This window comes from Pollachius pollachius (genome assembly GCF_949987615.1).
Source record: "Pollachius pollachius genome assembly, chromosome: 2".
In the NCBI taxonomy this organism is placed as follows: Eukaryota; Metazoa; Chordata; class Actinopteri; order Gadiformes; family Gadidae; genus Pollachius; species Pollachius pollachius.
This window is the reverse complement of record NC_136935.1, coordinates 10,773,466-10,788,216: the sequence shown is the minus strand read 5'-3', so window position 1 is coordinate 10,788,216 and position 14,751 is coordinate 10,773,466. Positions and strand designations below refer to the sequence as shown.

General features: G+C 47.4%; 1 protein-coding gene across 1 annotated transcript in view; it reads left to right on the top strand.

The window, feature by feature from the left end:
• The window catches only part of lrmda (leucine rich melanocyte differentiation associated), a 150,398-nt gene that overhangs the window by 112,377 nt on the left and 23,270 nt on the right, over positions 1–14,751 (top strand). Inside the window, exon 6 of the mRNA XM_079730741.1 lies at positions 12,836–12,920. Within this exon, the coding sequence (XP_079586867.1) occupies positions 12,836–12,920 (85 nt within the window). The remainder of the gene's footprint in view (positions 1–12,835; positions 12,921–14,751) is intronic.

Genomic DNA, 14,751 nt, shown 5'->3' with positions numbered 1-14,751 from the left:
CCGAGCACAATATCTGCACAGCAGATGCTGTGTCAATGCCCTTGCATTGGGCCTTGTTTTACCTCGAGCACAGCCACTGGGGGAAGGTCATGTCCTCAGCTCCTCTCTCTCATTTGCTCCTTGCTCCTTACTCGCCTCGCCCCGCTCCCTGTTTTGTCTGTTTACTTTATGTTTTATTCTTTGCTGTTTTATTATTCTCTTTTCCTTCTGCTCCCATTTTGTGTTTGAGTTTCATGTTTTGAGGATTATTCTTTTACACCAGGCCACGCTTTTGGAACAGTTTCTCCACCACACAGGGGGAGCCGGCCCTGCAAACCAGTTTGCGCTTATTATGACAAATAACATATTTGTTAATGGCATACGTATGACAGATAACATACGTCTACATCCCAAACAGTGAGGTAGAATAATGTCCCCTCCGTTCCTCCCTCCCTACATATGGGAGAACGGAGGAACATTAACAGCGGGAGAAACAGAAGAAGAACTCTTGTGAGATCCAAATCCAACTTGACACACACACTGAGCTTTTCGAAAACCCAAATTCCTCTATGTCAACCCGCAATAACTTACAGGGCAGAGATTACAAAGCTACCGATGTCATAAATTACGTTGATGGACAGAATTATGCCCTGTGTTTCCTTCCCTCCCCGGTGACGCACACTAGCTTAGCTCCAACTGACAATAAGGGTGATTTAGCACCCTTTGTGGTGCTGCTGTTATATGGCTAAGGGGTGGGGGGAGTGGGGGGGGCATGCTCACAGTCGGAGCAACCCAGGCCAGGGCGCATTGTTCCCCAGCCATAGAGTATAAAAACCTTGCTTTAATTCACCCACAAAGTGCCGCCATTAAAGGAATAAAAAAAAGGGCCAAGAATAGCGATCGCAGATCATAAATACTCTGTGATATATTAGCTAACAACAAAGAGCATAATCTTCTCGTGAGGGAGAGGACTTGTTTGACAGAATGTTGTCAAGGAGAACGAGGGAGAGGGGAAAAACACAGCTCACTCTCTGTTTCCCTCTCTCGCTCGCTCACGCACACAGACTCACTCTCACACACACACACACACACACACACACACACACACAGACAGACAGAGACACACACACTCTTGGCTAACTTTCCGCGTGGTGGATGTAAACGCGAGGCTATCTCTCGCCGCAGCGTAGCGGCAGATGTGTCTTCTCTGGTCGGGCGATGTGTGACAGACAGAGAAGATAAACAGAAGAAAAGCAAAGAGAGGGAGAGAGAAGAGGCGAGGGGGTGGGGAGGGAGAGAGCTGGCGCAGCGCTAGCTAATTTATCTCGCTGAGAGACAGATTAAAGAGAAGGGAGAGCGAGACAAAGTTTCACTGGCTTAATCAGCAGACAGCCTGCAAGCAGAAGACATGATAAATCAGGACAGGAGTCTCCAGTCCAAAAAAGAGAAAAAAGAATGGCTTTTTGCACTTGGAAACGGGTCGGCCGCTGTCATGGAGCAAACAAAAGTATCTCCCACATCTGCCGCGGTCAAACACTTTATAAGTGTAATCAATGGTCAAGTGTGGTGTTATACTTGGGCAGGCCCCCATTTACCACATTTTTGTTGGGTATTTTTTAAAGCACTGGCCTCGCAGTTGGTTCGCGGCGTTGTTCTATAAACAGGGCAGAAGGCCTTGAAGGACACTTTAGTTTGTTCTCTCTCCCTGTCTCTCTCCCTCTCACTCTCTGTTTTTGTCACTATGTCCCTCCATCTCTCTCTTACCCTCCCTCTCTCTCTCTCTCTTTCCCTCTCCCTATATCGGTCTCTCTCTCTCTCTCTCTTCCCCTCTGTCTCTTTCCCTCCCCCTCTCTCTGTCTCTCTCTCTCTCTTCCCCTCTCTCTCTTTAGCCTGTCAGGACCAAGCAACCAGCCCAGGAGGGCCTAACCCAGGAACAGGAAGCGGAGGGTTCTCGATATCCTCCTCTGTGTCATTAGTTCAGGGGATGGGGGTCACCGCGGGGCCACACCGACCCTGATCACGCCCAGTGATTTATCGTCTCAGGAGCCCAAACACAGATAAATCTCTGAGCTCATCCCCGACATGGGGTTTCTCAGTGTCTGATATACTGCCCAAGCTGAATAAACAGCAGCTACCCCCCTCCCCACCTACTCCCTGCTCCCATACATTATACATTATAAATAATTCATTAAGATGCCTGTGTTCAACATGCATAATTTTCTGCTCTTAAATGGAAAAATGTGTCTGTATGATGCGTTATATATATAATTATATATATACATATAATTAATTTTTAGAATGTTGTCTTTGATGAATTAGCGTAAGGCAGCCATTTAGTTTGGTCGTTGTAAACTTTTATTTCCTCGTCTGTCGTCCTCTAGTGTTTGGGCATAAATAAAGGTTATGCTAATGTGCGTCAAAGGTGACTCCACCCCCCGGTAAGCCCACCGTGTAGACATTGGCTCGTCCCGTTTTTTTCCTGCATTATTTTTTATGACAAAGTTCAAAATCATTCATTAGCATGACCCCTGCGGTAAATTCACTTAGTGGGAGAAATGTCTGCCTGTGACAAACCTCTTTGTGCTTGGTGTGTGGATGCGGACACATGGCCTTTTTTTTTTACCTAGTTGATTGACCGTTTTTCTTATTTCGACCAGAAATGAATGTGGTAATAATATGCTCAGGGACAAATGGAATCACGACCCACAGGATGTGAGATATGCATCATCTCCCTCCAGTTGTACTGAGGCTTATGTGACCGTATTTTAACACCCTAGTGTTTGTGCTGTCATGACTCTATATATATATATATATATATATATATATATATATATATATATATAGAGTCATGGGTTCATATATATATGAACCCTGTCTGCAAGCCACTCATGGAGGTCTATGATAACAAAGAGTTGGGTGATTTATTGCCCGGTGCAGAACTTGATGAGATTAAACTATTTCATAGCGCGAGTGTTTCTCGGCGCGGGGCTCCGTCTTGATTGGTGGAGGCGACGTGGCCGGCGGTAAATCAACTTTATATATCTAAGAGCATGCTCAGCAAAGGAGCGCAATTACTGGTCGAGACAGCTACTTTTTATTTCAGCTTTTTTCCCCCCTCCCTGTCTCCTTTATTCTCGGGCCTGACACACGCAGCGTCCACTCACCTTCACCAGTCCTCCTCATAAGGGGGAGGAGGAGGAGGAAGGGGGGAGGAGAGGGTTGGGTGGGGGAGAGAGGGTGGGGGGGGAGAATAGGAGAGAGGGGGAGGAAGGGGGGAGGAGAGGGTTGGGTGGAGGAGAGAGGGTGGGGGGGGAGAATAGGAGAGAGGGGGAGGAAGGGGGGAGGAGAGGGTTGGGTGGGGGAGAGAGGGTGGGGGGGGAGAATAGGAGAGAGGGGGAGGAAGGGGGGAGGAGAGGGTTGGGTGGGGGAGAGAGGGTGGGGGGGGAGAATAGGAGAGAGGGGGAGGAAGGGGGGAGGAGAGGGTTGGGTGGGGGAGAGAGGGTGGGGGGGGAGAATAGGAGAGAGGGGGAGGAAGTGGCGGGGACGTGGGGGGGTGAGCCTGGAGGAGGAGGTGGGTGGGTGGGGGGTGGATCAGGAGGTTAGAGGAGGAGGAGGATGAACGAAGAGGAGGGTGGAGGATGTGGACAGTAGAGAGTGGAGGAGGGAGGGGTGGTGAGAAGGGTGGAGGAAGAGGACGATGAGAGGTGCAAGATGAGGGAAGAAAAGTATGGTGGATGGGGGGGGGGGGGCAACAGGAAGAGGAGGAGAGGCCGACAAACTATTCTATTCCTCCGCCGTCCGTTTACTCTTTATTCTGAGATAAACAACAACATGGCCGTCCACGGAGCAGGAAGAGAGGAAGCACTCTATTCCTCCACTCTGCGTTGTTTCCCCCCCCCCCCATCTCTTCGTCTAGGAGTGGACAGAGTGGGGCCCGGTGTAATTAGGAGGGCATCTCTGTGCTCCACGCCGTAAGGACGACACGAGGTAATGGCACAGCTTACGGCCCCACCGAGGCCCTCGGCCTTGCCGGAGGATGTGGTCGCTCGTTTTGCCCCCTCCCCACCCCGACACCCCAACAGCCCCCTGTCTTTTGATGACGCCGCGCGATGACAACGCGATCACTGCTGCCACGGGGAACCCGGGGGGAGGAGGAAGGTGGGACATTTCACAGAGAAGATAGAATGGCTTTAGCGTGACATCACATAATATCATAACGCATTTTCAACATCTGCTGTTATCGTTACAATGATCCCTATACTATGTATTTAACGTCTTAGTTTGTGGCTAAAGTACTGAAACAATGTGAAAATGTGAATTTCCAATTGGATTTTTCAGTTGTTTTCAGGATTTGGCTGGAGGGAGGGCGGAGGAGGAATGGGAACGCCAACCCAATTGTTGCGGGGGAAAACTTCAAAACATAATAATACAAACACTTTTTGTCTATTTCTTTGTTGTTTGTGTGTGTGCACTCGTATTTGAGTGTGTGTATGCAAAAATGCAAATTGGCATGTTGTTTTTGTGTGTTTGTGTTTCTGTGTGTGTGTGCGTGTGTGTGTATTTTGTCTATATGTGTGAGTTTGCCACAAGCACAACCGTCCCCATACCTTCCAGAGAGAGCTACAACATCAAGAGATCTCATTATTTCGACACATCTCAGAAAATGTTTCCTTTCCTCCTCCCTCCCTCCTATCCACGTACGCCTTAAAGTCAAAATTACTTTTCATTCGCTCTATGATCCTCTCGACGACTGAAGCCTGGCGGTAAAAGTAAAGAAAAATCGTCCTTGCATCGCAGCCCGAGTCAAACATGTCCACAGTATGGCGCTAAGCATCGCTAAGTAACCTTCACATTTCCACGCATGTGAGGATCTAATTTCCTAATGTCACTTTTTCTTTTCATTTTTTTGTTTTTTGCCTGTGGCTTCTTTTTATGTCTTTTTATTATTTGTATTTTTTTTTTTGTTGGTGGGTCCTCTTCAAATGTGTCCCAGCGGCGGCTAATTGCACAGGAACCATTGCAGACAGGCCGGTGTGACAGGCCCCTGCTCTCAGAGTCCTCCATTATTAAACAGCCTACACTCTGGGAGGCAGCGCTGACGTTAGCCACAGCCCCTAATCGCAACAGAAAGCCTCATGATATGTCACACTTGTGAGTGGCTCTGCGTGTTGGCGGTGGTGGTGTGTGGTTGGGTTATGTGGATGGGTGTGTGTGTGTGTGTGTGTGTGTGTGTGTGTGTGTGTGTGTGTGTGTGTGTGTGTGTGTATTTATGGGTCGCTGTGTGTTTGTGTGGATGGCTTAGTGTTTGTGTGTGTGTGTGTGTGTGTGTGTGTGCACGCGTGCGTGTGTGTTGCATGAGTGATTGTGTGAAAGAGGGAGAGAGAGAGAGAGATTGAGACAGAAAGAGTGTGTATTTTGGCTAAACAAGAGACTACACAAAAAGATCTTTGTTCTTGTTGAAAACTGACTAAAGTATTTTCATCACAGTCAGGTACCATTTATTGTTACTTCCTGATTAAAATATGACAGAGAATATACATACTGTATAATGTATGCATTTCATTTTGTATATTGTCTTCTTTTCAGTGCCATAACTCAGTTAATCAGTTAGGTTATATGCACAAAAGCACAAATATGTAGCTCTTTCTTCAGTATATGTCTGAAGACTTAATTTAACCTTTTTTTATATTCATGCCAAGTAACTTTAATATTTATTGGCGTTGGAACATTTAAACTACAGAGTCAGTACCAAAGGAAAGGTCACTCTGTGCCAGAATACAAAATAGCCCCAGGCACAACTTAGCGTGTATATCTGCAACGCAGACGTGCATTTCCAGTCTTAAATCATCTCTTATCTCCTAAAGTACGCAAAGAAAAGGTTGCAAGACTTATTTTTGTGTTGCTCTTCATTTAAAACAAAACAAAAGCAGACTAACAGGGCCTTATTCACACCCAAGAGTTATACGGACGATTAGCATGGCGCTACACTTAACCGTTTCTTGTCTGGCAGTTAGCCGCGGCGCAGAACCATCGATGCTTTGCCCCCCCCCCCCCCCCGCGAGTCGTGCCCCGAGCACCGGGGGAAACGGCGAGGAAAAAAAGTAGTTGCTCTTGTGATCAGTGATCATATGATCCGTTTACACAAAGCAAGTTCATCGGAGGAGAACGGGTAAATGATTAAACACACCACTCCGTAGTCTTTCCTGCAGTGTTTTACAACCCTACAAAAGCAGCCACCATGACACCCAAATGCTCTCTCCCCTGTGCCGCTGCCGTTTGCTAAGAACATTGCATTAATACTTCTCATGCCCTCAGAGGCAATTTTACACACGTTACATTTGACACAGGGTACAATTACACTTGAGAAATATTAGAAATGCAGTCATATTAGGTCGATTCTTTTTATTAGTATTTCTGGCGCAAAAAACGTTTGTGTTGAAATTCCTTCTTTCCTAGATTTATACTAGCAAATATCAACATATTTTCGACTGTCTTTAGTCTGTTGAAATCAAATGCTTGTTTTGGCTGTAAACCATGTGTAAACCCACTCAGTTGAGGAATCGAACATAACAAGCTAATAAACAACATTTAAATCTCTGTTGCTTGTTTTACGTTATAATATACAAGACAGAAGCTTTGTTATACTGAACTGTAACCGAACAATTTTGGTTGTACAATTGCTGTTAGATGCTGTAAGAGGCTGCAAGCGTCCGCTGTTAAGTTACTCTTTTTTATTTCGCTTTAGCGTAGTGCCCTAACTTAAGAAGAATAAGGCCTGTTTGATATATTTGTTATTATCATTTGAGAAGAAAGAGGAAATAAACGTGTCATGCCAGCGTTAAATGTTGACTCGAATAAGTTCACACACACTGTGTCTCCCCTGATCTTTGACATCATCTGAAAAGCGGCACCATTTTGCACAGACAAGACACAGACACACACACACACGCACACACCAAAAAAAGTTCCATGTACACACACAAAAGATTTTGACACAGACCCAAAGAGAAAACATATCAAAAGCGATTTTTATGCATGTCTTTCGTGAGCACAAAACGCAGAAATGGTGTCAGGAGAAAAGCAAACTGAACGCTTGTTTCTTTCTTCCAACGATTGCTTAAAGCTACAACAACTGAAACCTCTCCCTGAATCCCTTGCCACCCCTCCACGTCAACCCTCTCTTCTCCTCCTCCTCTTCTCTCTCTCTTCACCTCTCTCTCTCTCTCTCTCTCTCTCTCTCTCTCTATATATATATCTTTCCTCTCTCTCTCTCTCTCTCTCTCTCTCTCTCTCTCTCTCTCTCTCTCTCTCTCTCTCTCTCTCCCTCAAACAGGACGGACCCCCTTCCCTGCTCTCTGATAGGTTGCAGGCTGATGCTTAGCAACAACATTCCTGTGCCCTAAGTAGCAGTAAGCCCCTGGCTGAACTCTTTGATGTGGCTGTCAGGCCACATTTATTTCCTTTTAGCACTTTGTCTACTTGTCCAGATGTATAAGGAGATAAAAAGGGCCAGTGTTTACACTGCTCTGCCTCTGTAGCGAGGCTGTAATTAGATTGTATTGCTGGTCAGTCTTAAGGAGGGGAGGTGAGGCGGAGAGAGGGAAGGGAACCAGCTGGGACAGCGGGGGAGAGGAGTGGATGAGGCCTAGCGATACCTCCGGCGGGGGGGTACGTTCTGGGGTACCCGGCGGGGCGGAGCATGGGGCAGCCATACATCCACATGTTGGATGGCGGTGGAAAAGCCGGGGTGTACCTGCGTCCGCGGACCAATGTTATAACCGCGTTGCGGGAGAGATTGCTTCTATATCAGTTGACGTCAGTGTAATGCAACACCCATCAAGATGTGAAATCCCCCACAGTACTTGCCAAACTTTGGAAACTTTTTTTTTTTTTTGCTGTTGAACTTGAAAACCTGAAAGATATACATCTACAGCTTTCCATTCATTGTGCGTGTCTGTGTGTGTGTGTGTGTGTGCGTGTGCGTGTGTGTGTGTGTGTGTACGTGCGTTCACAAGGCAGCGTGTCCAACCGCAAACTATGTGTGTTTATATGTGTAAGCCTGCTTGTCTGTGTGTGTGTGGATGTGTGTGTGTGCGTGTGCACAAAGGAGTGTGTCCAACCGCAAACTATGTGTGTGTGTGTTTGTATCTATGTGTGTGAACCTGTGTGTGTGTGTGTATGTGTGTGTGTGTGTGTGTGTGTGTGTGTGTGAGTGTGTGTTTGTCAATCTGCATGCATTTGTATGTGTGTCTTTTTGAGAGCCCGACTAGTGAAGGTGGTTATGTGTGCGTGTGTGTGTCTGTGTGTGTGAGTGTGTTTATGAGTGAGCGACGCGTACACAATGCGGCTCACTTTGTGTTTCGCTCCTGCACGTCTCCTGTCCTCCCTCCTCCCCCCCGGTCTCTCCCCCATCCTGCCCGGTGCTCTCGGTGTGATATGTTGGAAGCAATAATCACTATTGCCTGTGGGTTTATCAGTGTTTATTCACATAACAACAGTGGAGAGAAGAGGAGAGACAGGATAGACAGGCCCGTTGTGATGTATTATCCAGTACGGGAATCATCTTTCATTATGACATTCAACAGAGCTTCCTGTCTTCCAGCCTCCTCCTCCTCCTCCCTTCTCTTTTTCACTCCCTCTCCCTTTCTCCTCTCCCTCTTTATGGGTCGCTCACTCCTCTCTCACTTTCTGTCTCTCATGCAGTTTTTTTTCCTTCGTTCCATCCTTCAACTCTCTCTTTCTCTCTTCCTCTCTCTCTCTCCCCTCTCTCTCTCTGTCTATCACCCCTCTTTCTTCTTCTCCATACTCTATGCTTCCTCCCCTATGTCCGCACTTTACGCTGAAAGAGGAAGCCACGGCTGCTCTCTCTCTCTCTCTCTCTCTCTCTCTCTTTCCCAAGTCTGTAAATTTGTGCCACATTAACATCAGGCCCAGGATGATAACTCACACGGCAGCAACACAATAATGATGTGAACACTCAGCATATGCTCCGGGCCCCGCAAATTAAAACAATGCTCAGCTTGACAAACACACTAATCTGGACAGCAGAGAGAGAGAGAGAGGGCGAGAGAGTGAGGGCGAGAGAGAGAGCGAGAGAGAGAGAGAGCGAGAGAGAAAGAGAGCGAGAGCGAGAGAGAGAGAGAGAGAGAGAGGAGTTCCAGAGAGTCTCATAATAGACAACACTGCAGCACCTCCCACTGTCCAGTGTAGGTACAGCCAGGGGGAAGATGTAAACACTGTAAAGTAGAGTATCCCAGCCAAGATAGTGTTATTCACAATAAGATCATACATAATGCAATTCATGTAGCGAAATCTGTGGCTGATTCTAACCAGCCGACAACCTACTTACTAAGAATGCTCTGCTGTGGCAGGGTTTCCTCTCTCTATTTATTTATTTACCGTAGCTCTGTGTGGGAAGACGATTACAGTTACAAGATAGTCGAGCGTTTTGGGACTTTGACTCTGTGCTAAAAATTTCTGGGTTTGATCCCCGATGTCCACAGCCTAGCATGTAGGCCTCCCTGAGCAAGACGCCTGAGCCTCCGACCTGCTCCTCAATGAATCGAATGCATCTGTAATATTTTTCCTGTAAGTAAGTCCCTTTGGACTGAAGTGTCCGCTTCATGACTGAAGGGAAAATGCTTCACCTGCTCCGAATACATTCGAGAGAGAGAGAGAGAGAGAGAGAGAGAGAGAGAGAGAGAGAGAGAGAGAGAGAGAGAGAGAGAGAGAGAGAGAGATGCAGTGAGACGGTGGGAAGGCTATGAAGAAGGAGAGAAGATTGAGTAAACACTGGACAAAATACATCATGAAGAAGGGAGGGGAGGTGTAGCTCAGAGGAGGAAGAGGAGGAGGAGCAGAGGGGAGTCTTGGGTCTGGCAGGAGAGAGGCCTGAGGAGCCTCCTCATCGTCCTCCACTGCTGTCACCTCCTCTGCTATCCTCCCGGACCAATGAGAGAGAGAGCGAGAGAGAGAAAGAGAGAGAGAGAGAGAAAGAGCGAGAGAGAGAAAGAGCGAGAGAGAAAGAGAGAGAGCGAGGGAAAGAGAGAGAGGGCGAGAGAGAGGGCGAGAGAGTGAGGAGGGGTCTATAGGAGGAAGAGAGAGCGAGGGCTGCAGGTTGATTGATGTTGTGGTTCTGCTGTATGATGAGGATGTGCAGGGACTGTCAGCCTGGGCTGGAGGGGCTCGGGGTGTGTGTTTTTGATCAGCGCAGCACACACACACACACACACCCACTGTGGCTCCACGTGAAGGAGGGGTGGGAGCTCGGCTTAGGCTTCCTCTAATGTTGACAGCAAGGCCCCATTAGGGAACTGGGTTTGATTGACATCTCTGGTAGCCTATACCATGTGCAAGGGCAGGGAGTAGGGGGTGGAGGGTTGACTTTTGCCCTGCTTTATTCCACTGCCCCCCCCCCCCCCCCCCCACACCGTTCCATTCACACCTCCTATTTCTTCTAATTCTCTCTCAACATCTTTCAACATCTCTCTCTCATCACTCTCTACTCTCTATTTTTCTCTCTCTATGTCTCTCTATGTCTTTCTCCCCCTCACTCTCTCTCTCTCTCTCTCTCTCTCTCTCTCACTCTCTCTCTCGCTGTCTCTCTCCTATTCTCCATAACCTCCACCCACCCTCTCACACACGCACACACACACACACACACACTGCTCAGTGTGTGTGTGTGTGTGTGTGGGGGGGGGGGGGTAGGTGTTAATAATGTTGGCAACTGGGGAGATTAATTGTGGGACAAAGAGCGGGATAAGTACGGGCATGGCCCGGGACAGAATAGGCCAAAGGGACCCCTCTCCTGCCCACCCATCCCTCTCCTAACCCAGCCATCCCTCTAGCTTTCTGATCTTCAAGGCAGTGCAGGAAATGAGGCAGCCATGGGCCAGCGAACTGAGCCGGCTCCAGGAGGAAGAAGAGATGAACGGCAAACAGAGAGGACAAACAGCGCCGTTAATCAAGCTCTGTTGGAGGACTAAGCTCCACGCACGGCTGCTCACAACCACAGCACTTCAAAGCAGCAGTTGTGGTTCCGAGGAGCGCCGACTATGGGATTGATTTGAGCAGCGCTGGGACTGAGAGACAAACATGTTGATCTATAGAGGCACGGACGTACTGTTGACTTTATGATGACTTTCAATGCATTTATTTATATATTTATTATTTTGTTTATTTGTTTTGAGACTTTCAGCACATGGAAGTTTTTGAACTGACTCCAATTTCGTTGTCATGCTGTTATTGTTCCCACTTTGGGAAAAAGTGTCAGAATATAAAATTATACTGTGGCTCTTCAATGCTAGACTAAAAGTCTACCGTACATTCAAAGATCAGCGTTGACAAAAACAATTCCTTTGCATCGTGTTTTTTTGTAAAAGCTTGTAAAGCTTGCTATAATCTGAGGCGTGCACTGAAGGCGCATTAATGAATCTGAGAGATGATCTGAGCTATCTGAAGGGACATTATGTGGTCATTTTGCAATCCCCACGTTGCTCTACGTGAAGAATACGTTTCAATTGAACAGCACGGACCGTTCCATTCCTCAAGGTTATGCACGAGCCTGCAGAGCAGCAACAAGGCCACGTGGATGGTGGGAAAAAAAACACTGTCTGAAAGCCTCTCTAATGTGTATTTGTCAGTTGGTACTGCAGGTATGATTAAAGGCCTCAGTGAATTCCTTCTCTGCGAGAGAGCATTTCTGCAAAGGCATCAGATATCGCAGTGTCGTGATAAACGACGGGCTCCACCACTAAGGAGAGGGAGGGAGGGAGAGAGGGAGAGAGAGAGAGAGAGAGAGAGAGAGAGAGCGATTTGGACCTTGAAAGAGTAAAAAAAGAACCAAAACAGTAGCACAAGATGCTGTTGACCTTTCAGGGGAACAAAGTCTGAGTTTGAACTCCATCTAGTCCAGTACCTCTTTCTGACATTTTGTACCCCTGTCTGCTTCCAACTGTCAAACTAGTAACCTTTTTGGACTATTTCACATAACACATTTGTGTAACCTGCTTAAAAAAGGAAATCTGAAATATTTCCCATGTAGTCAATGGTAAAGAAAGATTTCCAAATTGTTTCTATTTAGTTTACTATTCCCTTAATCCCATCTCCATATGTAGCCATTAATCTGTGCCAACTTTCTGTCCTTATATCCGTGCATTAATGTAAATCCGACACAACAAAATAATCAATTTGAAAGAGCCTAATACTTTTAACATGTATATAAAATGATTCCTCTCAAAGGCTTGTGGAAGAAGCCAGTTGTCCTTGCCATCTGTTGGAATGACCCCTCATACCAGTGCTACATTTAGCCTGGAACAGTGAGTGACACCTAGCCTTGGGTTGAACCCTCTGTGGGGTCATGGATGAGTTAAGGGGCCCCCCCACACACACCTTAGCTGACCTTTCGACCCCTGACCAGGTCCAGGTAGATGGACTGATCTTCAGAAGCAGGGGTTAGCGTCTCCTGCTGCCTCTTCTAATTATCCTCCTTCTCCTCTTTGTCCTCTTTATTTTCCTCCTCTTCCTCCTCCTCCATCTTCTCCTCCTTCTACTCTTGTTGTTCAGCAGCAGCAGCAGCTCAGGCTCTGTAATGAAACTTGACCTACCGTGTTCAGTCATGAAAGCAGGCCTGGTGTGCTGCTTCCCCTCTCTGATGATTTAAGACCCGCTCAGCGGTCAGGCACAGTGGCGGATACTTGTCATTTTTCACCCTGTCTGCCCCCACTCCAACCCCATTCCCTACCCATGACCCCCCCCCCCCCCCCCCCCCCCCCCCCACCTCAGCATCCACGTATTTATTCAGCTTACCGTCTGTCTGTCTGTCTAACGCCGTCCCTCCCTCCCTCCCTCTCCCCAGGTCTCCGTAGAGACCACATCGGCGGCCAGCACTCTGCCCTACACTCCTCTACCTCGGGGTTCCAGGGACCCTAGGAACCACAAAGGTAATACCCCCCCCCCCCATCCCCTTCAAACCCACACTCCCACAACAGACCCAACGACCACATGACCTTTTCAGACACGCTCATCCTCACAAACCGGTTAGAAGCGGTTGGAACCTGCTGAGCACGTAGCGGTTGAGCTAATTTTAAGGCATCGATAAACAACATAAAATGGAGAACATTGAGGTGCTAAACCACAACATATTGGACACAACTAGGGCTCCGCTCAAAGTCTAAATATGTATATTATTTATTTATTTATTTATTCATAGCTTGATGGCACAGGGAGTATGCACAATATACAATACATAGTATTGCACTAGAGATAGCTAGGAGGTGGTAATCCATAACTGTAGCAGTGGTAATGAGTGGGAAACGTGTGAACTTGACACTTAAGCTTGTGTGTTCTTCAACATACGTTCATATCGATCAGATTTCATCGAGTTAATATATTGATAGTGGGAACCAATCTTAAGATATCAGTTGTAGTTTTGCTGTATTGATCTGAATATCTGTGTGTGGGAAAATGTGTGTAAAGTATGACCTCTAGTGTGATCTTCTTATTCTCCTCATTGATTAGGGCTCATCCTGTATGACTGATATATTAAATTCATCTGCTCTATCTTTACCACAAAGGATCTTGCAGTGTAATCAATGAAGAATCCTTTGATTCCAACTATTATAAACAGCAACGCAAAGACAGCTTTCACTTCACAGCGTATAGACAGTATACTATTAAGCAGACACTTTTGCCCATAGTGAATTACAATGAATTCTACGAGACATGTTATTAATTGGCAAGTACGATTTAGTCGTCTTTCTCTTAATAGCCTACTGGTTTGAACCAAGAGGTCAATTATTTACGACTAGACTACGCCAATTCATATCTAGCCTTACCTTTTCCTTCCAGTCCTATTGTCTGAAAACTTCTACCGGGGGACAGAGAGCTAGGTTTGTAGAGTGCCCTCCGCAGTCTAGCGTCTAGCGTGTGGCTCTTGGTGGTATTACAGTAGGACCGTCTCCCCTGCCAGGGGCCTGGGACATCCATCACAGCCCGCCATGTTAAACCAACAGACCCTCGTGATGCTTGGACCTCCACTGCAGGGGTCAACAGCGAGGAGCAATCGCAACCCTGCGCTGATTCCCACTGAATATACCCCGGCGGCCCAGACACACACACACACACACACACACACATACACACAACTCTGCACGCACATACACACAGACACACGTACACACACAACTCTGCACACATATAGACACCTCTGCACACAAACGTGTACAAACACACAAAGCTCTGCACGCATTCATGCACACACACACACACACAGACACACATACACACACACACACACAGACACTGCCCCACACTTCGACACACACCTTCATACCTTCACCTACACACCCACACGTAGACACCCCCGCCCTCACACACACACACACACACACATACACAGTGGTTGCCAAGGACATATCTATGTCACGATTGGTGGGGGTGAGGGGCGGGGGGGGGTTGCTACGGTGATAGAAGGCCCGAGTGCTTTGTCATAATCAGACCTGGCTAAGAACAGTCCATTAATAGGTGAGCGCATCGGACACATGAAATATCCCCCCCCTCTCCAGCCTCCTCCCTCTCCCTCATTTCAGATCTGAGCACGGCGGAAGTGACAGTCGCCATTTGTTATTTTTATGACGCGGCGCTGCAGCTTTAGATAACACAGCCTTCATCTTCGCCCTTCACCTCCTCTTTATGTGCCTGCCTCCCCGTGCCGCGCTTTATTTATCCCCGCTCCCCCTTAAACACACTCTCCTCTCTCCCATGGCACGCGGG